At 43.4% G+C, this 26,772-nt stretch overlaps 1 protein-coding gene across 9 annotated transcripts in view; it reads right to left on the bottom strand.

The window, feature by feature from the left end:
* The window catches only part of nos1apa (nitric oxide synthase 1 (neuronal) adaptor protein a), a 442,663-nt gene that overhangs the window by 119,061 nt on the left and 296,830 nt on the right, over window positions 1–26,772 (bottom strand). For all 9 annotated transcript variants that reach the window (XM_068037734.1, XM_068037735.1, XM_068037736.1 and 6 more), the window contains one exon: window positions 23,919–24,076. In XM_068037734.1, the coding sequence (XP_067893835.1) occupies window positions 23,919–24,076 (158 nt within the window). The remainder of the gene's footprint in view (window positions 1–23,918; window positions 24,077–26,772) is intronic.

Here is a 26,772-nt window from a genome sequence, read left to right on the forward strand (position 1 = left end):
GAAGAGATTTCTCATTCAAGGGGGTAATTTTGATTGGCTTAGCGATCCAAAACTTGACAGAGCTAAGGGAAGGGGTCAGAGGTCAGCTTCTGTCTCTCCTTCCCTCTCCCGGGAGAAGTCAGTTTAAGACAGGTTGAGTCTGCAGCAGTGAGAGATAGGGGGAGTTTGAAATGTTACCTTTTATCAAAGGCTGGCTTTTCAAACAAATTTGTTTATGATGCATTTTCTTCCCAAATGTCAGCATTTCTTAAGCTTAAAAAGGAAAGGTAAAAGTAATCAAAAACAGATTGCCTGATCCAGTACAAATCACTCAGTAACTTTCTTCCATTTCTTCACACTTCTTCAAATATCTTAAAGATCCTTCTGATGTTTAAATCCCCTTGGAAATCAGTTATTCTTTGCCATTCAGTCTCGTCTCCCTCAAATGGGACAACCTCTTTCACTGAAATAGCTTCCTTCTGATTTCTTTTTGTTCATGCACAGAATATTGGCAATGTTTGGGGCTCTCATGATTAAATCTGTTTCGCATTTAGTAAAATAAAAAAAGATTTTTCGTTTTCATGATGGAATGTCACAGGCAAAAATACAGTCCAGCATATTAGAACTTAAAATGTATAGCACCACGAGTCATTGGGGTACTAGGTTGATCCCTTGCATCTTATTGCAGTTATGCACCTTATTTTAGTAGGCAGGAAGTGGTGGGGAGAAGCAAACACAATTCCACTCCTTTATTTATAGGGTTGACACACATTACTTGCCCAGAAAGTGGATTGAGAATTACAGAAATATTAAGATTCCTTTGACTCCAATGGAAGTTAGAAAGAATCGATATTTTGAATGGGGCGCGGGGAAAGAGCCTCTGATTGAGTTCGTCAAGATGATTGGAGGAACATGCCTGACAGTCCAATTGGCCTTTTCTCCTGCCAAGCATTGTTATGCTAAGCTTTTTTATGTTAATGACAGAAATTACTACATTTTTCAAGCTCTTACTTCAACAAAAAAGTGGAGATGTTACAGTGAAGTTTATGCAATAATTACAAGATAGTAAGATACCAGCCTTGTGTGTGTGTGTGATGGGTTGTAACACATTTCAGGGTTTAGTGGATGCCAAATTGTAAGATCTGCTACAGCCTCAAAACATAAGGGTATGTGGATTTTAAATGCAGCATAAATTGTTTGCTCTTGAATGTCTAAGAACTGAGCAATCAAATATTGAAACACTACAGGACGGTCCACTATTTATATTTGCTTTCTGTGAATTGAAAATGGTCTAAGGTGCTGTATTCACCTACAACTTGCACAAAGAACCCAGAGTGGATATGTTCCCTACTCAATTAGAAGATAGCACCATTTATAATGCGGACCGCTGTACGTGGGAGCTTGCTGTGCACAAATTGGCTGCCATATTTCCTACATTACTACAGTGACTACACTTCAAAAATTACCAATTTGGAATGTCCAGAGACCATGAAAGGCACTACATAAATGCAAGTTTTTTTCTCTCTATAATGTAGCAACATGTCCAATCTCTTATAATCTTGTAATCGCGATCCAAAGCCAGAATGCAAAACTGAACGATAATGCTTTAGGGAATGGTGAATTGCTGCTGATGGAAAGCATAAACTCCAACAGCTGAATTCAAATGAGAGATCTCATAAAAGCAGGTGAGGGGGTGAAGGAGGTGAATGCAAGACACAATCGAGCACATAGTAGGAAACATGACAAACACCTGAGTGTCTTCAACTACACAACACTCAAACTTAGAGTTTAAATAACAATCTTTTTAATACAAGATGGGGGTGAAACTGGACATGGGCGAGGACTTATAACACATGATACTGCTTTTGCAGCCCATGTTACAACATGCCCAATATACAGTTCTACCGAAGTCAACGGAACTAAATATTAGGAAGGGCATATAGAAGGTGGGTGATACAATACTGCCCATTTGCACCCCACTGGTAATGAGTTCTTTATGTTGTCCCACCGCTGCCACCATATAAAGAGTTCTTTATGTTGCCTGATGCAACAGAAATGAGATGCGTGAAGTCCAGTTGGTTGAAGATCTCAAAACAGGTTTATTACAGCTAACTAATATATACAGTAGAACTAACTATTTACAGAACCTTCCTCTGGGTGTTCCAGTTGCAGAGTGATTCCAGCTTTGAGTCACGCCCTGGAACTTGGCTCATTCGCATACTAAGATCTCAAAGGGATATCACTCTAAAGGCAATCGTACAACACCACTCATGTTTATTTTCATGCCCAAGACCCATTTTTCCAATGCTACAGGGGGAAAATATGCTCTTTAACTGATACAGGGAGCAGTTAAGAGAAGTTGTTGATGCAGAGGAATGTTTGGCTATAGATTGCCCCAGTAGAAACAGGAGCTGAAACAGAATCAATAATAGCTTTTAAAAGGGCTGTGGATATTTATTTGAAAAAGAAACATTTAAAATGGGGATGGGGAAAAGTCAGGTAAGTGTGGGAGTAAGTGGAGAGTTCTTTCAGGGAGCTAGTACAAGTGTGATGGGCCTCCTTCTGTGCCATAAAAATTCTGATCTAATGATACTATGACTGAGGTCTGGCATTGGAGGGAGAGCTCTTAAAAGACAGCCCAGATGCCCCATGACTTCTTAACACTGAAAAGTGCCGGCAGTATTGATGCTTTTTTTTGTTGTTTTTCTTTATTGTCTCTGCAGGGAGGGCGAGGTGGCCGTGGGTGGGGAGTGGTAGTTCAAAGGCGGCAATGAATGAAATTAAACAGCCAAAAACGTGAAACAGCATTCATTGCCAGAGGCATTTCGTGTCCTGTTATACAGCAGGGTTTAATCTTTCAATCCGGTGGACAAGCACGGAACTGGTGGGAAAAAAAGTGAATTGTGTGCAGCACTGATAGTTCTGCAATGTGTAGGCTGGGTGTCAGTTGTAAATGCTATAACTCACATCACCACTTCCAGCAATGAATTCCATGCATGGCACACAAAATATTTCTCAATTTTGACAGCAGCAACACCACCTGGATTGATCAACCAATCAGTGGGGGAGGGAGGGGGAACAGGGGAGTGATGCTCACAGTCAGACAGGACAAAGCGTAAATGGTTTTCTCTCTTCCACCGAGAGGTTTCACAATCAGATTTATCAAGAAACAAAATATAATGGCTGGTTTTCTTTCCAACATGAAAGTGCTGCCTTGCTGGCTGGAAAGCATGAAAGAAAGCCCAGGCATTTCCTCACCCAATTTCAAACAGTGATCCACAGGGGAGAGTCCTTACATTGTGCTTGCTTGTAAACCTCACAATAGGAGGGAAGGTTGTGGGGGCACAGAGAGTCACCAAAAATATATTTTGGACACTGGGACATTGTAAGAGTTTTTTTACGTGCACATATAAATTAAGACCGCCTGAAGCAATGACCTATGAAGAAACAATAAAGCCCTGCAGTTCAGTATTCCAGAGAAAGTGCAATTGTGACTCCCAGTAAATACAGATTCCAAGGCTTGCTTTTTAGCTGGTCTTGTATGTGGTTTCCTAGGGGAGGTTTGGATCGTGTTGAAATCTTATTAAATGTTCATACTAACTGTTTAATTTGTTTCATAGCACGTACATTAGTCTTCCAAAAAATATCGATTCTAAGGAGTCATGAGAAAGGTGGAGTGCCATGGATATGTGGGAATATAGTTACCATAGCAGAATTCTCTGAGTATTTAAGATAATATTGCTTTCATTTGATAACAGTCCTTTCAAGATTATGGTTTGAATATTTCTTCGCAGTTATCGCAAAAGTACCAGATAACATTCATGGGATGCTTGTCTTCAGCTTGAGGCCTGCCTGTAATAGCAGGCACCACCCAACCAGTCCAGGTACTGGAATCACATGGCCTACTCAATGTATGTCCCAGTAAGTGGGTGGCAATGGTTGTACGGCCTCTGTGCCTGTATTTGGGGCTCTCATGGAGAAGTCAGTAGTCATCTCAAGGAATATCCTTTGTCCCCTAGGATCCATCCATAGACTTTGCGGGCAGCTGCCTGGACTGGCAGAGGATGAAGGAGTCATGGCAGCTGCCAGGAAAGACAGTGCACACATGGAGGAAGCTCTTGTGGTTGCAGGCCAGCTGAACTTTGAGGGAATGAAAGCCCTCCCTGTTGATAGATCTCACTGGCCAGTCACTGGGTGCCTTGACGGCTACGTGGGTGCAATCGATAAGGGCGGAACCTACTGCCCGCTGTGCCAGCGAGGCCTCATCTGTTATGAAATGAATGTATTGTCCAGCTCTCACAAACAGGGCAGCAGTGATCTGCAAGATGTAGTGGTGTGCTGCCATTTGTGAGATGCCACCAAGGTCTGTAGCTGATCCTTGGAAGGAGCCAGAAGCGAAGTTGTTCAAGGTCACAGTGATTTTGACGGCTACTGCCAGGGCATGGTGACCGGTGCTGTGAGGCGTGAGGTCTTCACTAATGAGGGCACAGATCTCTGACCATCTGCCTGGAGAGTCACTGTCTCCTGTGGCACTGGCTCTTGATCATCTCCGGTTAACTCCTTCTTTGACAGTAGATCCAATGCAGAAGGTATGGCCTCCGTCGCCTTCCTGTCCCTCGTTCCTCTCCCTGCCCTCGTGATGCCCAGGGCTTTGCCCTTCTTGCGGAGGGTGTTACTCCTCATCGCCACTGGGTCCCAAATCCAAGACTTGTGCCCTCATTGCTGGTTGCTGCCTTCCTTCTGTTCAACCGATTGTCCAATTGTCCTTGGCAGCCTTGCCCCTTCTGCCCGTGATGCCACGAGGGTGACGACGACCCCCTGTACTGCCCAAGCGCTTGCTGCCCATTCTCCCCTGTACCTGCACAGCAACAAGGGAACCCACTTGCCAATGGCTGAGTCCCCCTCTGTGCCATTGAAACTTTTATGGGTCTGAGGCAATTCCCTGGGGTGGCCATGACTGGCTCCCTTCACCTGCTCTGTCCCAGACAGCCCATGTATCCCATGCACCAATCCAACTCCACCCCATTGACAAGTGCTTCATGAGATCTTCAAGCAGCTTAATCGGCCTTAATTGGGGATCAGATGGGATCACAATCCCTGCCCTGGTTAACTAGGCCGACACTGCTATTTTCAGGCCCTGCCCGCTTCATACCCACCCCTTGTGGGATGGGCAAATCCAACCCTTTGAAAGGGAAATTGAGAACCAAGGATACAAAATACTGTTTTTAAATGACATGAGAGGATACTGCAAGGATACCTGCAGTTGCTGAGCACCAGAGGGCTGACACTGACTGCAACTGTCAGCAGTGCTCTCAACTCTGCCCCCATCTTCTTTCTTAACTCTAAACAAAAACTGACATTTGTCTGTAATTCATGAAAAGAACGAAAGTCTGCTTTTGAAAATAAATGCCCATTTTGATCTTCAAGGTAAACTTGTTCAAAGCTCAGCCCAGAATACGAACTAAGAAAGACTTTCATTTATATAGCACCTCTCATAATCTCAGGATGTTCCAAACACTTTACAGCCAATGAAGTACTTTTGAAGTATAGTCACTGTTGTAATACAGGAGTCACAGTAGCTAATTTTTGCACAGCAAGCTCCCACAAACAGCAATGTTATAATGACCAAATAATCTGTTTTTGTGATTGTTGATTGAAGAATAAATATTGACCAAAACACGAGGGATAACTCCCCTGATCTCCTTCAAAATAGTGCCATGGGATTTTTTAAATCCACCTGAAAAAGGCATATGGGGCAGCAGTTTAATATTTCATCTGAAGGACTGCACTTCTGACAGTGCAGCATTCCCTTATTAGTACACTGAAGTCTCAGCCCCGATTGTTTGCTCCTCAGGAGTGGAACCACAACCTTTTGTCTCAGTGAAGACTGCTACCAAGTGAGCCACAGCTAACACTTACAATTGATATTGCTGCAAAAAAAGGGAAATGACCATGTAACGATTTCTACAAAAGCTCTGGACCACCTAAGTGACAGCTTAAAAAAGAAAATGGTCCAGAAATGGCCCAAAACTTTAGACCAGGTTCTTTAAATCCAATTCTATATACAGATCGGTTCCTAGCAATCCTGAATATTCATTGTGAATGGATGAAAATATGAGTCAGTGATATGCAGATAGCAATGCTAGGAAATTACATGGACACCTAAAAAACGTCACTGGGACCTCACCAACATATTAAGATTAAGCTCCCATCTGTTCCAGGTGTGCGTCAATCAAATCCACAAAACCAAAGTGAAACAGCAAGTTGGCGGACATCTGGTATCACTGATCCTTGCTGCTTCTTTTTTCTGATCAGTCAGGTATTGGCCACTTTATAACCAATGGGAAAAATTTACCCCACTGTGCCTCATGAGGTTGGGGACAATAATCATCAGCAACAAAGCAAACCTCAAAGTTCAAGCCATGTTCCCACCCTCTTCCCTGACCTTATCCTTGCTTGACCTGGCCCCTGTCCAGTTTTGTTTTTGCCAAAACACTGAGGTACAGATATCCATTAATGTTGTAAATGAATTACTACTGAAGAGCACACAGGCCTCCTAGCAACAGATGCAAGATGGTCGTGACTGAAATCTTTGTAAGAACTTTCTATGACCAAGCCTGGAAGATGTCAGCCCTGCAATTAAAATAACAAATCACAGTTTGACGAGCCATGTCTATCTGCACCTTACTGTTGTCATTTTGCTGCTTTGAAATTCATACTTGCCTTGAAAACTGGCCACCTCCTGCATTTAATGTGTTGAATCTATCTGCACAGCTGAAAGGTGAGAGGCAACACTCATTACATGGACTGTGTGTCAGGTTCCTGTTTGAAAGACCATTTCTCATCCCACAATTGGGAATGCCAGCACGGACAAACGTCAACCTCCATTTCTTCTGTTCTGTGCACATTATTTACTGATTAAGTTGGAGACTTCTGCTGTCCTAACTCATAGCCCTCTGCAGGAAGGTATTCGGTTATTAAAGGTAATGAAAAGCAGGAAAGACGGGTACTATTCAATTTACTCCTTTTTATATTCCTTTCCCAAAAGATTTCTGTTCCATGAAAATCATAAAACTCATTTCTAAAAATGAACACCACCACCGTCACCAATACAACAGAAAGATAAAGTGTAAAATGGTGGAAAAACACAAGTCAGCAACTGAAGAGAAGTTGATGGGTCTGCTGTGTACTTGCAGAACTTTCTGATTTTCACTACAGCAGATCTTTTAATAAATGTAATAATCCTTTGAAAAGAAAGGCTTGCATCTATACCGTGCCGTACATGACCACAGACTTCCCAAAGTGCTTTACAGCCAACAGCGAAGTGTAGGAAATGCGGCAATCAATGTGTGTGCAGCTAGGTCCCACAAACAGCAATGAAATAAATGACCAGATGATTTTTTTGCAGTACTGGTTGAGGGATGAATGTTGGCCAGGGCATGCTGGAGAACGCCCCTGCTCTTCTTCAAATAGCAGTGTGGGATTTTTTACATCCACCCGAGTACCAGACAGGGCCTCAGTTCAACATCTCACCTGAATGATGGCATCTCCAGCAGAGCAGCACTCCATCGGTACTGCACTGGAGTGTCAGCCTAGATTAGCGTGCTCACGTCTGTGGAGAGAGACTTGAACCCATAACCTTCTGATTGAGAGACAAGAGTGCTGAGCCAGGACTGACACTGCACAGTGTAACTAAAGACACCAACAGGATTTTTATTTAAATTCTTTCATGGGATGTGGATATCGCTGGCAAGGCAAGCATTTGTGGCCCATCCCTACCTGTCCATGAGAAGGTTGTGATGAGCCACCTTCCTGAACCGCTGCAGTCCATCTGGTGTGGGTACTCGCACAGTGCTGTTAGGGAGGGAGTTCCAGGATTTTGACCCAGCCACAGTGAAGGTGTGGCTTGGAGAGGCACTTGCAGATGGTTGTGTTCCAATGGGCCCACAGCCCTCGTCCTTCTAGGTGGTAGAGGTCGCGGGTTTGGGAGGTGCTGTCGAAGGAGACTTGGTGAGTCACTGCAGTGCATCTTGTAGATGGTACACACTGCTACAACTGTGCATCAGTGGTGGAGCGAGTGAATGTTTAAGTTTGTGGATGGGGTGCCAATCAAGTGGACTGCTTTGCCCTGGATGATGTCAATCTTCTTGAGTGTTGTTGGAGCTGCACTTATCCAGGCAAGTGGAGAATATTCTTTCACACTCCTGACTTGTGCCTTGTAGATGATGGACAGGCTTTGGGGAGTCAGGACATGAGTTACTCGCCTCAGAATTCCCAGTCTCTGACCTGCTCTTGTAACCACAGTATTTATACAGAGTCATAGAGTTATACAGCACAGAAACAGGTCCTTCGGCCTAATGCGTCTGCGCCGACCATCAAGCACCCATCCAATCTAATCCCATTTTCCCGCACTTGACCCGTAGCCTTGTATGCTTATGGCATTTCAAGTGCTCATCTACATACTTCTTAAATGTTGAGGGTTCCTGCCGCTACCACCCCTTCATGCAGTGTGTTCCAGATTCCAACCACCCTCTGGGTGAAATTTTTATTCCTCAAATCCCCTCTAAACCTCCTGCTCCTTACCTTAAATCTATGTCCCCCCCCCTTACTGACCCCTCTGCTAAGGGAAAAAATGTCTTCCTATCTATCCTATCAATGCCCCTCATAATTTTGTATACCTCAATCAGATCCACCCTCAGCCTTCTCTGCTCCAAGGAAAACAACCCTAGCCTATCCAGTCTCTCTTCACAGCTGAAATGCTCCTCTGCACCCTCTCCAGTGCAATCACACCCTTCCGATAGTGTGGCGACCAGAACTGTACACAGTATTCCTGTTGTGGACTAACTAGCGTTTCATACAGCTCCATCATAACCTCCCTGCTCTTATATTCTATGCCTCAGCTAATAAAGGCAAGTATCCGATATGCCTTCCTAACCACCTTATCCACCTGTGCTGCTGCCTTCAGTGATCTATGGACAAGTACACCAAGGTCCCTCTGACCCGCTGTACTTCCCAGTTTCCTATCAGCCATTGTATATTCCCTTGCCTTGTTAAACCTCTGAAAGTGCATCACCTCACACTTCTCAGGATTAAATTCCATCTGCCACTGCTCCGCCCATCTATATCAGAAGGACATGGAGGCTTTGGAGAGGGTACAGAAGAGGTTTACCAGGATGTTGCCTGGTCTGGAGGGCATTAGCTATGAGGAGAGGTTGGATAAACTCAGATTATTTTCACTGGAACGACAGAGGTGGAGGGGCAACATGATAGAGGTTTACAAAGTTATAAGCGGCATGGACAGAGTGGATAGTCAGAAGCTTTTTCCCAGGGTGGAAGAGTCAGTTACTAGGGGACATAGCTTTAAGGTGAGAGGGGCAAAGTTTATAGGGGATGCGCGAGGCAAGTTCTTTACACAGAGGGTGGTGAGTGCCTGGAACTTGTTGCCGGGGGAGGTGGTGGAAGCAGGTACCATAGAGACGTTTAAGAGGCATCTTGACAAATACATGAATAGGATGGGAACAGAGGGATACGGACCCCGGAAGTGCAGAAGGTGTTAGTTTAGGCAGGCATCAAGATCGGCGCAGGCTTGGAGGGCCGAATGGCCTATTCCTGTGCTGTACTGTTCTTTGTTCTTTGTTCTAAATCATCCTATAATCTTCACTATTTACAACACCACCAATTTTCCAGTCATCTGCGAACTTACTGATCATACCTCCTATATTCACGTCTAAATTATTAATGTACACTACAAACAGCAAGGGTCCCAGCACCGATCCCTGCAGTACGCCAATGGTCACAGGCATCCATTTGCAAAAACAACCCTTAACCATCACCCTCTGCCTCCTTCCACTAAGCCAATTTTGGATCCAATTTGCCAAATTACCCTGGATCCCATGGGCTCTTACCTCCTTAACCAATCTCCCATGCAGGACCTTATCAAAAGCCTTACCGAAGTCCATATAGACTACATCAGCTGCTTTACCCTCATCTACACATCTAGTCACTGCCTTGAAAAATTCAATCAAATTTGTTAGACACAATTTCCCCCTGACTATCCTTGATTAATCCCTGCCTCTCCAAGTGGAGATTAATCCTGTCCCTCAGAATTTTTTCCAATAGTTTCCCGACCACTGACGTTAGACTCACTGGCCTATAATTACCTGGTTTAACCCTGCTACCCTTCTTGAATAATGGTACCACATTCACTGTCCTCCAGTGCTCACGTACCTCTCCTGTGGCCAGAGAGGATTTGAAAATTTGTGTCAGAGCCCCTGCTATTTCCTCCCTTGCCTCACATAGCAGCCTGGGATACATCTCATCTGGGCCTGGGGATTTATCCACCTTGAAGCTTGCTAAAACAGCTAATACTTCCTCCCTTTCAATGCTAATTTATTCAAGTATATCACAATCCCCCCTCCCTGATCACTACATGTACACTGTCCTTCTCCATAGTGAACACAGATGAAAAATAATCATTTAAAACCTCACCCATGTCCTCTGGCTCCACACACAGATTGCCACTTTGGTCCTTAATGGGCTCTACTCTTTCCCCGATTATCCTCTTGCCTTTAATATACTTATAAAATGCCTTGGGATTTTCCTTTATCTTGTTTGCCAGTGTTTTTTCATGCCCCCTCTTCGCTCTCCTAATTACTTTTTTTTTTAAGTACCCCACTACACTTTCTATACTCCTCTCGTGCCTCCGCTGTTTTCAGCGCTCTGAATCTGCCATAAGCTTCCTTTTTTTTTTATCCAATCCTCTCTCCCTTGACGTCCAGGGTTCGCTGGACTTGTTGGCCCTACTCTCTACCTTTACGGGAACATGTTGGACCTGAACTCTATTTCCTTTCTGAATGACTCCCACTGGTCTGATGTGGACTTTCCTACATGAAGCTGCTCCCAGTCCACTTTGGCCAGATCCTGTTTTATCATACTGAAATCTGCCTTCCCCCAATCCAGTACTTTTATTTCCGGTCCCTCCATGTCCTTTTCCATAACTACCTTAAATCTTAGAGTTATGGTCACTATCCCCAAAATTCTCCCCCACTAACACTTCTACCACTTGTCCGGCTTCATTCCCCAAGATTAGGTCAAGTACCGCCCCTCCTCTTGTAGGACTTTCTACGTACTGGCTCAAAAAGCTCTCCTGAATGCACTTTAAGAATTCCGCCCCCTTTAAGCCTTTTACACTACTCCTAACGCCTCTAATACTGAGGAAGTTGAAATCCCCTACTATTATTATCCTATTATTTTTACACCTCTCTGAGATTTGCCTACATATCTGCTCCTCTATCTCTCCGACTGTTTGGAGGCCTGCAGTATACTCCCTGGCAAGTGATTGCCCCTTTTTTGTTTTCAAGTTCTCCCCATATGGCCTCATTAGAGGAACCTTCTAAGATATCATCCCTCCTTACTGCAGTAATTGATTCCTTAATCAACAGTGCAATGCCACCTCCTCTTTTACACTCTCCCCCATCACACCTCAAGATTCTACACCCTGGAATATGGAGCTGCCAGTCCTGCCCTTCCCTCAACCATGTCTCTGTGATAGAAATAATATCATATTCCCATGTGTTAATCAACGATGTCAATTCATCTGCCTTACAAGTAAGACTCCTTGCGTTAAAATATATGCAATCCAGCCTTGCATTATTCACTTGTGCCTTACAGGTCTATATTTGCTCTGCCCTCCAGACTGACTTAGTTTTTCTTCTATATTTGATTGTACATCACCTCCTATTGTACCTCCACTCTGTATCCCATCCTCCTGCCAAATTAGTTTAAATGCCGCACCCCCCACCCCCCCCCCACCAACAGCACTAGCAAACCTCCCAGCGAGGATGACGGTCCCGTTTTGGTTCAGGTGCAACTCGTCCAACTTCTACAGATCCCACCTTCACCAGAAACAGACCCAGTGATCCAGGAAACTAAAGCCCTCCCTCCTGCACCATCTCTTCAGCCACGCATTCATCTGCTCTATCCTCCAATTCCGATACTCACTAGCACGTGGCACCGGAAGTAACCCAGAGATTACAACCTTTGAGGTCCTGCTTTTTAATCTGCTACCTAGCTCCCTAAATTCTTGTTGCAGGACCTCATCCCTCTTTCTACCTAGGTCATTGGTACCAATGTGAACTACATTGTGTGGCCCAGTACAGTTTCTGATCAATGGTAACCCCCAGGATGTTGATGTGTGCGATTCAGCAATGGTAATGCCATTGAATGTCAAGGACAGATAGTTAGATTCTCTCTTGTTGGAAACGGTCATTGCCTAGCACTTGTGTGGCATGAATGTTACTTGTCACTTATCAGCCGAAGCCTGAATGTTGTTCAGGTCTCGTTGCATATGGACACTGTTACAAGCAAGAGAGGAGGGGGTCACAAGGCTGCACCTCTTATCCTTCTCCTTGTTTGACCGCAACAAGGTTTATTCTTCTTAAAACAGTGGATGTGCTTACCACTTCAGTGAGTGTTTAACCATTTACCTTTGTTGCGATCATAAAAGAACCAATCGGATAGACTGAGTTTAAACAAGAAAGAGGTTAGTTTACTGTACTTTAAAAAAAATCTATACCCGATCTAGATAAAATAATAAACCTATGCTACACTTTCTCTCTTCACACACACACACACACACACAGAGTACAGAGTGATGCGGAATAGTTTGGTTTGGATTAGAGTCCAGAAGAAATAAAAATATACAGTCTGTGGGGTCTGGTAATTCCGTTGTCTTCTGGCTGAAGTTGTGATCTTGAAGTCTCTGATTGATAGAAGCGCACTTTTTGGCTGGCCCATCCAATTCTGTTTTTTCTTGGAGACACAGTTGTAGGTGGCTTTCTTCGCCAGGGTCTCTGTAGCAATGGTAGATTTGGATGTTCCACAGTCACAGTCCGGTTTCAAAACTTGAAGTATAGCTGGAGAGAGAGAGAGACACACACACACACACACCTCCACTAGGGTCTTATTTGGTTAGCACTCGAAGCTCGTCATTTTCCAAAAGACTGTTAGTTTTTTCACAGATGGGGAGGTGGTCACATGATTATCCAGTGTCCTTGTTTGCAATTTAATTAGATTCAAGTCTAGGAATTCTCAATCTCTCTCGGATCTCACTGTTTCAACGTTTACCTCATGGAAGTGCGTCTCCACTGTTAATGTTCCAAGATGACTTTGAATGTTTTGCCATTAGAAGTGAATCTGTTAGCCGATTCCAAATTCATGAGGCATTGTCCAGGATGGGACCTCGTTAGACATGCATCTCCAATTCAATGTCCTGGAATGAGGTATTTCAATGCAAATTGTGGTGGCCATCTTGGCTGCCAACTTTTTAAAAGTTAAATGCAGGATCCCAGCTTTCCTTTTTCGGCAGGAAACATCCCCACTTCTGATCTTATGTTGGTGTGAAAGTCATTGATGAAGCTGCTGAAGATGGTTGGGCCTCAGAAACTACCCTGAAGAACTCCTACACAATGTTCTGGGACTGAGAGGATTGACCTCTAACAACCACAACCATCCTCCTTTGTTCTAGGTATGATCCAACCAGTGGAGTGTTTTCACCCCGATTCCCATTGACTTGAATTTTGCCTGGGCTCATTAATGCCATATTCAGTCAAATCCTGCCTTGATATCAAGGGCAGTCTCTCTCACCTCACCTCTTGACCAAGGCTGTAATGAGGTCAAGAGCTGAGTGGATCTGGCAGAACTCAAACTGAGCATCAGTGAGCAGGTTATTGCTGTGTAAGTGCCACTTGATAGCAATGTTGACGACACCTTCCATCACTTGGCTAATGATCGAGAGGAGGCTGATGGGACAGTATTTGGCTGGACTGGATCTATCCTGCTTTTTGTGGACAGGACATGCCTGGGCAATTTTCCACATTGTTGAGATGCTAGTGTTGTAGCTGTATTGGAACAGCTTGGCTAGGGGCACATCTAGTTCTGAAACACAGAAGTCTTAAGTACTACAGCCAGGATGTTGTCAGGGCTTGGATGTACACATGCTAAGGGTGTCTCTTGTGACCAAGAAAATAGTCAAGGAAAACGTTTGTCAGTGTCGGTGGAAGATATGTTGCTTGCTGCCTGTGATGATTGAAAAGAGAGCCAAATACTGACTCACCTCACAAGCAGTCCCAGTATTTTGTGTTTTGTTTCATGTCTGCAGCAGTTGTCTTTTTCTTAATCCAGCTCTGTCTGCATGTACCTCCAACCTCAGAGTAAAGACTTCAAGCACACTTTGATCAGAAAGTGCTCACCATTTCATGATTACTCTCAGCAGAGCTCCTCTTTAGTACAATCGCCTTGTCGAACCAGTTTTGAAATGAACATACCTCCATATTTCTACGTGTTGGTCCATAATTCCCTCGGAGCCGCTTCCACTCCACTGCTATACTTCCGGCAAAGTTATGGCAGAGGAACAGCGTGAGGTGCTGCATGGAAATTCCGGGCTGTCATCTGGGAATTTCCTCAGTGGTTTTCCTGATCAGCCTGTGTAATTTCAGTGGAAGATCATCAGAAAGTCTCGGATAAACTGTATGAGGGTCTGGCAGGAAAGGGGAGAAAACTAAAGGTAGGAAAAGGAGGGAGAAGTACCATCTTGCGGCTTGTGCGTGAAACCATCGTAATAAAAATGAATGGTGTCTTTTGTAGCAGCTCCAAGAGAAAAGGATTTGCTGAATGCTTTTTCAACAAGGTCCTTTCTGTTATGGGGGCTGAGGGGGGCACACATTAAGCTTTAGAGCAGGCCTATCTGTGACGCAGAGACTTTTCATGCTACGCTTCTTCAGAATTGGCAAGATGCATAGTTGCACTTGGGTGGGATTCATGAGACAACATACAAGACAATCCTCTCTAATGTGCATTATGACTAAATTTCAAAAGTGCCCCACTCAGCCCCCTCAAAAGTACCTATTAATGAGTTGCATTAAAGTCGATACAACATGCCAACCAGCAACAAAGAAAATTATATGGGAAAATTCTTGCCGTTTCCTAGCATTTAAGACCAAGTAATAATAATAAAAAATGGAATGTTTAAGTAAGTGGGAAGCGTGACATTAAGCCCATCAAATGTTTCAATGGCTCAAACTCGACTGAAACGCTTGGGGGTCTGGGAAATGAAAGTCTTGACAGTTCCAATTTAGATTCAGTTTGACCATTTGCGTGCCACCTTTTTCCAAGAATGTGTAGGGCTCAGTGGGGTTGGTAAACACAACTGTTGAGTTTCTATCCTTCTGGCACTGTTCTACACACTGCCGCTTCTCTCCATGCTCTAAACAGAAGGTACAATGGCAACCAGGGACTTTAGAAACACACATCAGGGAGTCAGAAACGCACATCAGGGAGCCATCTAAAAGAAAGACCTCAAAGAGGCAATTGCTTTATTTAAGTTTACCAGAGTCATCGCAATCATTACAAACACAGGCAGCTCATATCTTCAATTTTAGTTGCTGAAAACAGGAAAATAAATGACTACAGGAACTGTCAAAAAGTACAAATAAAAGCAGACACAGTCTGAAAAATTTCCTCTTTACTTTCAAAACAGGTTGCTATTTTCAGGGTAAATTGAAAATGCCCTCGATTTCCAGTGTTGAGAACAAACTGTGTTGAAAAAGCGCAGCTTTTCTGAAAGGCATTTGGCAAAAAAAAACTTGATGTCAATGTGTTTCCAGGTGGGTCATTAAATCAGTATTGTGTAAATGCTGCTTATCTATTCTACCCCTCCCTAGTATGCAGAGAGTCTCATTGAGGATTTCGTATCATCTGTCATCTCACATTATCCTTTAAAACAGAAGTTCCAGGCTTAGATGTAAACGGGTATGATATAGTCGGGATTACGGAGACATGGCTGCAGGGTGACCAGGGATGGGAAATGAACATCCAGGGATATTCAGTAATAGGAAGGACTGACAAAAAGCAAAAGGCGGTGGAGTTGCATTGCTGGTTAAAGAGGAAATTAACGCAATAGTGAGGAAAGATATTAGCTCTGGTGATGTGGAATTTGTATGGGTAGAGCTGAGAAACAGTAAGGGGCAAAAAACATTAGTGGGGGTTGTATATAGACTCCTAAACTGTAGTGGTGATGTTGGGAATGGCATTAAACAGGAAATCAGAGGCGCATGTGATAAAGGAACATCTGTAATTATGGGTGACATTAATCTGCATATAGATTGGGCAAATCAAATTAGTCACAATACCATAGAGGAGGAATTCTTGGAGTGTATACAGGATGGTTTTCTGGACCAATACGTTGAGGAACCAACTAGAGAACAGGCCATCCTAGACTGGGTATTGTGTAATGAGAGAGGAATAATTGACAATCTAGTGGTGCGAGACCCCTTGGGGACGAGCGACCATAATATGATAGAATTCTTCATTAAGACGGAGAGTGACGTAGTTGCTTCTGAGACAAGGGTCCTGAATCTTAGTAAAGGAAACTACGATGGTAAGAGGCGCGAGTTGGCCTTGACGGATTGGGAAATGTTACTTAAAGGGATGAAGGTGAATAGGCAATGGCAAACATTCAAAGAGCGCATGGATGAACTGAAACAATTGTTTATCCCTGTCTGGCGCAAAAGTAAAATGGGAAAGGTAGCCAAACCATGGCTTAGAGATAGCATTAGATCCAAGGAAGAGGCGTATAAATTTGCCAGGAAAAACAACAGATCTGAGGATTGGGAGCAGTTTAGAATTCAGTAAAGGAGGACCAAGGGATTGATTAAGAAGGGGAAAACAGAGTACGAGAGCAAGCTTGTGGGGAACATAAAAACTGACTGTAAAAGTTTCTATAGATATGTGAAGAGAAAAAGATTGGTGAAGACAAATGTAGGTCCCTTACAGTCAGAAACAGAGGAATTTATTATGGGGAATAAAGAAATGGCTGTAAACTCTGCCATCAATTCCATCCCCCTTCCTGAACATTATCTCAGGGTGAACCAGATTTCTCACTATTTTAGTATCCTATTTGACTCCTAACTGGGTGTCTGACCCCATATCGCCATCATCACAGAAACTCTACTTCCATCTTCATTGTTGCACATTTGCTATTGTAATCTCCATCCACGTCTTCATTACCTCCAGACTTGACTATTCCAGTGCTCTTCTGGCTGGTCTCCCATCCTCCACAAACTTCAGCTCATCGAAAACTCTGCTGTCCATATCCTATCCTGCACCAAGTTTTGCTCAGCCATCACACCTGTGCTCACTAACCTACAACAGCTCCCTCTTCTCAACTCAAATTTAAAATTCTCATCATGGTGTTCAAATCCCTTCCTGGTGTTCTTCACCACTATCTCTGTAACATCCTCTAGCCCTACATTCTTCCAACTGCAATCCTCCAAATTTGGCCTGCTATGCAACCACCGGTGGTTGTGCCATCTGCCTCATTCTGCTCCTTTAAAGTATCTCCTTCAAACTTATCTCTTGACCAAGCTTTAGTTACTTCATCTGATATTTCCTTCTTTGGTTTGGAGTCTTTTTTTTGTTTGATTATGCTCCTGTGAAGTTCCTTGGAACATTTTTAATTTGAAAGGCACTATATAAATGCAACTTGTTGTAAAGGCCTTTTATATGATAGAACAGGTTCAAAACTTGTTGCTGGACTCGAGTTTCACCTTCCGGCTCACTTTACAGCACTGGGAGTTTTTAAATAGCTGGTAAGGTGAAAAGAAGAAGAAAAATGATAATCCCCATGAGCCTGCGTAGCTGAAGGACTCACATTTCTCTCCCCTCTCCTTCTTGTAAAGACATTGAAGCACTTTCAGTACCACTCACCCATACAATGATTCCCTGGCCATTGGGTACATTGCTGACAGGAAACAAAAAGTCACAACCGTGGGTACCCAAGAGTAATGACCCCAAAATGTACTATTGGTTTGAAGGCTTCAAAACATCCACCTTTTTGCTCAAGTAAATTGTGCAGTTCCTGGAGAAGCTCTGTATAGGTATGTGATGGTGACCACTTCACTACTTCTAAAGGGAGGAACAGGAAGGCTTCAGTCATTAATGACTATGGTCACCACTTTCCCTTGAGTCTTGGTACCACTCCTGTTGAGTGTGACATGTTGACTGAAAGCCGGAGCAAGGCTACACTTCCCACAACTGGAAACCCACTTCAGTAAGTGGCGGCGCAGTGGTTAGCACCGCAGCCTCACAGCTCCAGCGACCTGGGTTCAATTCTGGGTACTGCCTGTGCGGAGTTTGCAAGTTCTCCCTGTGTCTGCGTGAGTTTTTGCCGGGTGCTCCGGTTTCCTCCCACAGCCAAAAACTTGCAGGTTGATAGGTAAATTGGCCATTATAAATTGCCCCTAGTATAGGTAGGTGGTAGGGGAATATAGGGAAGGTGGGGAAGTGGTAGGAAAATGGGATTAGTGTAGGATTAGTATAAATGGGTGGTTGATGGTCAGCACAGACTCGGTGGGCCGAAGGGCCTGTTTCAGTGCTGTATCAATAAATAATTAAGTCAAAGGCAACAAAAATGCAACATTTACAGCACAAACCAAACATAAATGTGGAATTAGGTCAGTGGTGTTTTGATACTCTGATGACCCCAAAACCATGAGGTGAACTCAGGAGAGAAATCTTTCAGGCAAACAAACTCTTTCGGTGCCAATGATGGATATGATATGATGTACACACAAGTTTGAAAGAATTCTGAAATAAACCAGTGCTGGCTCCACTGGATGCTCATATAAGTGGAATTAAATAGATTGTTGATTTGGGAATAACACTTCATTGTGAAAACAACAGACTACCCAAGGGAAATGGCAGCTATTTTAACCTTAACAAGTCAGTGCATCTTGTTGCTGAAGGATCAAATCTTGATAGCAGCTGTATGAACTTAGAGCATGAAGACTCAGTAAGATATTCTATTTATCAAGTGACTGGTTGAACCAAACAGACAAGGACAGTTTTGTGTTCAATGTCCAGTCTTTAGTAAATTAGTCGACCTATGCCTGCACAATAGTGGTCATTACTACAAGGCAGGAATGAACATCTGCAGTTATACTGCCCCTTTACTGCCCTTTATTTTTGACTGGAGGAAAGTAGACTTTCTCACATGCATGAATGGAGGTCTACTCACCTGCCTCCAATTGCTCCTGAAGGTTTCTTTAACTGAAAGCTATTGATGATGTCCTTCTTTCTCACATCCTACGACTTTAAAGACTTGTGTAGCTGTAGCCCTAGACCCCTCTGTTCCTCCATGCTGTTAACCTGATCATTTAGGGTGCACTTCCTTGTACTGAAACTTTTCCAAACATGTACAACATCACATTTCTCTGCATTTGCCACCTCTCTGCCCAGTCTGCTAGCCCGTCTAAACCCTGCTGCAATCGCCTACATTCTTGCCCATAGATTATCATGAACCCTAATCTGGAATCACTCACCAACCTCTTGGCGACATATAAATTACTTACTTAACTTGAAAACAAAAGTGTCCCTGATATAGATCTATTATCAGACCATTAATTATTTCCTGCTCAAACAACATTTACCTTGACTCTCCTCTAGCCAATTAAGCATGCAGCTACATTCCCTTTATCACCTAAAGCTTTCACTTTTATGAAAAGTCTCTTTTACGCACATCAAATCCCTCTAAAAGTTCGTATATCCAGCATGCACCAAACTTCCTTATCTGTGATTTTCTTAAAGAATTCAGTTAACTTATTGAAGCACAACCTGCCCTTTACAAGTCCATATCGACGGTCTTGGATTAGCCTCTGCCTTTCGAAATGCTTACTACTCTCGTCTCATGTTATAGACTCTAGAGGGGTCATTGCTTGAGACACAATTCAAGCCTTCCGAGACACGAGCACAGGTTGGAAATAGGGCTACAACATGACAGTCTGAATTTTCCAGCCCCCATTCACTGTTAGCGAGGGTCACACAGGCAGTGCAGACTTAAAATTTACTCACAAGCAAAATCAAATTAGAATTAACCAGTTTGTAATTTCCTGTTTTATCCCTTTCCTTGATTAGGGACCAGCATTTGCCAATCTCCAGTGCTTTCCATTTCCAAAGCCTTTTGAAAAATTATGCTATGTACTTATACCAACAAGAACAACTTGCATTTACATAGCACCTTTAATGTAGCAAAATTTCCCAAGGCGCTTCACAGGAATGCAACCAGACAAAATTTGATTTAGCATATATATTGAGCTTTGGACAATAAACCAGGTTCAGTTAATGCAGTCAGGACTCCCCAGTGCTTTCACTGCAGGAAACACTTGGCTCTTCATGTTATGTAATTCATCAGCTACTGGCGTGCATCCTCTATATTATCCCTGCAGGGCAGCACTGTCTCATGATGCATGGCCATCCAGAGGGGATTACTTAGCGGACAGCCAGCAGGACCAGCAGCTGTATTTTATCCCCTGTCTGATGGAGGTGACCGACATTGGCAAGGGATGGTGCAGAGAGCAAATACTTAGGCTGACTGTTGTATGAAAGAAAAAAAACACCCATAGCAACATTTATTACAGTCAATTATCCTAATTATCCCCAAGACTTCTCATCAGCATGAAATGTAACTGAAATTTGTCTGTATTCCTATTCTTTCATTAAAAGATTCTAGTATATTGCATCCACTCTGGTAGCGTTAAAGATCAACTGTCACAGCAGGTGTGAACCTGTTGAACATTATGTGCTACTCTGAAAAGCCTCCTTCCCTACCACTCCAAAATTTAGAATCATAGCAAGAAAGGCTTTCAAAGTGCTAGACATCAACATGTTCACATTCTAGCATCTGAACACTTAGTGGGGGTCATATAAAATTGTTCTCTCTGCTATTTTAGTGACAGCCATTAACCAGTTTAAAATAAATGAAATTAATGACCCTGCTAAAATAGGTGACTCTATTGCGTTTTGCCTCACTAATATACCACATAAGTTTTTGGTCCATTATTTTTAGTGTGTAAATTATCACATTGTTAGCAGATGGTCCATAGGAATGATTTCTTTTCTTGTTGGTCATCTGGGCATGTAAATAAAACTCATTGCCATATCTAAGAGGATGGCACTTATGAGAAAGCTGTGCAAATGCATTGTAGAAGGCCCCACTTTGGTAAATCAGAGGATTTTGCTGCTCAAAGTTTCAGAATCTCACTCTCCTTAGCGAGAAGGTCTGCAATCCATTCTCAGTCCCACAGCAACGTGTTCTGCTGTCACTTTCTTGACCTGAATGTACTGACACACAATCTGAGCCACCTTCTGGCCAGGACATTAATACTTGGAAAAGGAACATTTGCAGCGCTATGTGGAAAGAGCAGAGGAATGGCCTTAATTGGCTAACTCTTTCAAAGAGCCGGCACAGGCATGATGGGCCAATGGCCTCCTTCTGTCTTGTACAATACTAATGATAATTGAGCAGCAAAACAGGTGGGGTTGAACGTGGAATATAAGTCAAAAGGAGAATTTTCACCACTATTAGAATTCCGATGCTCCATTCAAATTTCCTCCCACTAGAAGGAAATTGAGACTCAAATGTAGGAAGAATCAGTAAATATGTTGAGCCGTCATGGGGATTCAGCTGGGTGCTACCTATCTATGCTCTTTGGGATAGAAATACAATACTGGTCCACTGGGCCTTCTGGCTTGCCATAGTCATGTGACCTCTACCATGAGGCACTCACTACAGGCAGCCGTCACAAGGCAGTTCAATAAAGACACAGTACAAGCAAGACCTGTGAGCTCATAACATGGTGTCAGAGTGGAGCTGAGATTGAGTGTTGAAGAAATGTATGGAATCACAGCTACTAAAAAAGGAACACAGGAATGTTCAGAGCTGATGAAAGCTGCTAAAAGCCACAGGAAGCCGCAGAAACGGAATAAAGAAGCAGGCCACAGCTGAAAGCACTGGGTAAGACACAATGACTGCAAACTTTTCTCTACTGGCACTGGTTGAAATGAATGGGGAAATGAAGCAGAACTGACAGCTTTTCTACTCACAATGGCAAAATTACGAAATTGCGACAGATTTAATTAATAAACCAGAGCAGCTACAAGTAGCTACACTGTTGGGGAGAGACTGTTACAAAATGTATTGCACCCCAAGTCTCTCTGAAGAACAAAAAAAATGGAGGGCTTGCCTTGAAGGCAAGCTTTGAGCCCTAAGTGAATGTAACTTATGAATGGCAAATAAAAGCAAAATACTGCAGATGCTGGAAATCTGAATTAAAAACAAGAAATGCTGGAAATACTCAGCAGGTCTGGCAGCATCTGTGGAGAGAGAAGCAGAGCTAACGTTTCAGGTCAGTGACCCTTCATCAAAGGAGTACAAGGAAGACTGTTGTCCTGTGAGCTCGTAACATATACCAACTGCTGTTCCTTTCTCAGTTCTTCCTGCTAGGACAGTTAATGAAATAAATTTAAACTGTACTCTCCAGCGTTGGCCGCAATCTCTGGGGATGTTTAACATTGTAACACGGAGGCTGTCCTTTTATCCTCTGCTCCTCTTTCCCCAGATGGTGCTGACACATTCTGGAGGTCTGGATCTCCCACAATTGGCAGCCTCCAGTAGTTCACCCAAGTGCAGGCCTAAGCATTTGAACCTAGCTTTTCCAGTTGGCATTAACACAGCATTGCTCATAAAATCTAGGCTCAAGTAAGAGTAGTCTTTTCCACTATAGCAGCATCACAGATCACACACTTACCTTGGCCTCATCCAACTAACACACACGCACACACATACATTTCAGGGTAGCCAATAGAAGCACAAATCCTTGGAGATTATCTATTTTCTAATTTGAGCAATGTGGCAACTAAGACCACCCCCATCACATTAGCACGCTGTTCAAGAAAAGCTGAATACAAAAGTAAAATACTGCAGATGCTGGAAATCAAATTTTTAAAAAAAACAGAAAATGCTGGAAATACTCAGCAGGTCGGGCAGCATCTGTGGAGAGAGAGAAAGAGAGTTAATGTTTCATCAGTTAATGACTTTTCATCAGGTCTGAAACATCGGCTCTGATTCTCTCTGCACAGATGCTGGCCAACTTGGAGTCAATTGAATTATGCTCACAGAATAGTTTGGGAAGAGACTGCAATTTGAAGACAAGACAGAAGGACCCACGAAAGTAACTCAAGCCTCAAGACAGAAGACCATCGAAATAAGTTTGAAAGTGTGCACTGGGCCCCAACGAAAATTGAAAGACTTGACTGCAATTAAAGACTTTACATTAAACCCAAAGCCAATTACTGAACTCCAGCTATTACTTCAAACCTTTTCTCCTTTGATTCTTTCTCCTTTTCTGTCTCTATTTGCATGTGTGTTTATTGCGCATGCATGCTAGCGCGGTGGAGTCATGTATTTCTAGCAGTATTAACTGAATTAGAGTTTTAAGGTTAATAAACTTACATCTTTCTTGTTTAAATCTGAGAAAACCTGTCTGGTTGATGTCTTTGCCATTACAATTAGAGAGCAGTGAGCAAGGACTCACTGAGAGGGAAGCTAAAACACGGTGTTTCAAAAATTAAACCCTGTTATGGCCAAAACAGGAAAAGGCTGGGAGGGAACCCCTAGACCCCTTTCTCATCTGGTCATAACACAAGAAAAACTTGCCTACGAGTTTATAAGAACTGCTGTCTTTGCTGTGGTATCTAGGAGTTTCAGTTATACTACACACCCAAACTAATTGGGCCCTGTATGGAGACTGGGCACAGTCTCACAGGATAAACACAAAGCAGGAGTATCTACCAGTGTTTCTAGTTTGTAGCTGAGCATCAGCTGCTCTGTAAATGTTGCAAACTAACTGGATTAGATGTGCTTGTCATTTTATAGACATGATGCAGAAAGTAGGCTACTTCAAAAAAGCAGCAAAATACATTAGAAAAGGATTAGCAGCAGAAATGCTCTCCCAAGGGTAGTGTGGTTTCTATGGACCCAGGCATCAATAGAATCACCCCTCACATGGCAAAAGCTGGGCGTCTGAGAGAACAGCTTTAAAGATTACCTTTTTGACTCTGTGAAGGTCCTGTTCTTTTCGTACCGCATCCAAGTCAGTAACCCCTCGGCTGAAATCAGCCTCTAAACCATCTTGTAGAGGCGGATCAATGGCATCTATATCAGTCTCTTCTGAAGCCTCTTTCTCTGCATCAGTGAGCTGTTGAGCTGGTACAGACCACAAAACAACATGAAGAATTAATCACTGAGAGACACAGAAATTAAACATACACCTTTTGGAAACAAGTGACTGCCTGACTAAAGTAGGAATGTAGGGGGTAGAAACTGGGCCGCGTTGTGCCCATTCTACCAGTTTACAACAGGTTCACCAAAGACCAATTTTGGGGACAGGGTCCTACGCCCCTGGAGGCCTGAAAGACATTTGACCCGATATTGGGTCAGGCAATTATTTCAGGCATCCCTGACAGACACCTAAAACAGGAATTAGGCCTCTTACATATGTAAATGAGGGACTCAACGCCTTTTTTAGGACCCTAGCCTATTTCCAATTTTGCAGACAGGAGCAGAAGCCTAAAGGTTCCACTGAAGGGAGCTCCTCACAGTCAACTGTAGACCAGATTTTATTTCCCCCAACTTACACAGGTGAAGTGGATGTTTTCACTAACTGTAAACAAGTGGTGGAACAATAATTGAAATTAAAAAAGATGGCAACTTGTCGCTGAAGGTTGGCACGTTCCAATTTTCAGATGACCTCGATTTAGGCAGCCAGCGCTCCTGCTGGAAATATGTGGGAGCCTGATTAAAATATTGAAACAGGGGTCAAGTGATCTTCATGTCAATCTGCACTACTTCCTTAAATTGCCCACAAATCAGACAGTGCAAGGTACGTGGCAGTCATTCTCAGCGCTATTTAAAGAAAACATGTAGCTGTGAGTAAGCGGACGCTGGAAACATGCTGGGAACTCATATTCCCGTGATTTATTGAAGAAATTTCAGCTGCTTGGCTTTATTAGCTGCAGCTCCTCACTGCTAGGCGTACTCTTTGAATTTCTCCATTGATGAATTAAGCTGCTCTGTCAACTTCCTCCCCTCCCCCACCCCTGCCCCTGACTTTTGAACCCTCCCCTTTAATGACCGGTACCACCCCAGCGGATTCCCTACCCTCCTAAACAGTGTGAATAGTGCTGGCTGCACAGCTGTTCAAAGATAATGGTGGCCAACACAAGAATTGATTGAGCCGGACGTCATTGGGGAGCCCCGCATGCCCGATCTATGCGACATGAAAATGGCCCCAGTGTGTTTTATGAGTGCAGATAGACTGTGGTGTATCATAATAACTTAGTAAAAAACATCATTAATCTGAATGAACTGTAATAGTACAGTTTATAGCAACTGAAATAGGATATTTACACTGGCTGGTGTCCAGCATTCAGTAAACAGCCAGGTATTACTCTGTCCTGTTCAGATGAACAAACAGATAAGCGCCTGTAAAGGCAAGAATTAGGGCATTAATCAACTGCTTAAGTGTACAATATCTAAATGGACAGTTAAACAGAAACACCTTTATTAATATAGCACCTTAGGGGTTATAGATAACATTGCATGTTGATTTCCACAGGGCCTTCGCTTGCCCAGTTCACATCATTGTGTTAAAAGGTGAAAGTACAATCCTGCAAAATGCATGTATACTCCCACCACAAATATATTTTCTATTCTTGTGAATGAGATGCGTCAGTGGCACACATCGGAGTACAGCCATACCTGGACACGCATATAACAATGTCAGGACATTGCATACTGGCATTACCGTACATGGCCTCCTATAAAACCCAAGGGCCCTTTTGCTGTTCCTCTATTTCATTTGGTCTGAAACTGACTAACCCCACCCCTTCTCTCACTCCCAAAACCTGTGAGGATAATGGGCAAGCTCTGCGATGTGTGCAGGATTCATATCATTTGAATACACCTCCTACAAGATAGACAATCTATTGTTCCTTCATTCCAAATGATCCCCACATTGCTGGACAATCCCAAAGCAGTGCAAATGGGGTCAGTTTCCACTGGTACCGCCTTCGTGAGTAGGACAATAAAGGTGTCAAATTAGCGACAGTAACCGTAGCACTCCATTAACACTACTAAGAGGTGGGTGACATTTTGAAAGGGATCTTCTGGGCATCCAGAGTACCAGCATGTTTCACCAGGAGTGTCCCTCTGCAACCCACAGAAATATTCTTCACATCCATCCCTTGCGAATGCCCACCCAATGCCCTCCTCCATCTATTTTACTTGTGGCCATGGTGGCCCAATATTGGTAGGCCTCATTGGACTTTGGTGTCCCACAGCTTGCTGACCTGATGCAAATGAGGCCAGTACCTCAAAACTGCAAACACCTCCTGACTCCATATAGGTTTCCCAAATGTCACAATCAAACCTAATAACTTCAGCTTTCTGACTTCTAAATGGGAGGTGAGGATTGGCCCATGTATCTATCACCATCAATGGGAACCAGGAAGCTGCAATAAAATGGGCAGAAAGGAGTGATGGAGTGACTCCCTCCCCCAACCTGCTGCTAGGCCTCTTCCCTGTAAGGTGGCAATGATGTAGCATAAGCTCGGCTGGTCTATCTGGCTGCCCAGTTCTTGGTTACAGGATTTCCTTGGATCCTACACCATAGAAAACTACTAACTATTGAGACTGCCTAAACTATCCAGTGTGAGAAACATAACTCAGGCTTTGTGAGCATGTACACCACAGAGATGCTGAGAAGAAATTCAAATTCCAAAAACAGGTGGGTTTGGGTTGAGTGGGATATTAAAATGTTTATACTCTCAATCCCAAAAGCAACCCGCCCATATTTGGTTTCATCAGAGGTGGGTCGGGGGCGTGGGCAACCAACCCACTCC

Source organism: Heterodontus francisci, chromosome 8 (assembly GCF_036365525.1).
Source record: "Heterodontus francisci isolate sHetFra1 chromosome 8, sHetFra1.hap1, whole genome shotgun sequence".
NCBI lineage: Eukaryota > Metazoa > Chordata > Chondrichthyes > Heterodontiformes > Heterodontidae > Heterodontus > Heterodontus francisci.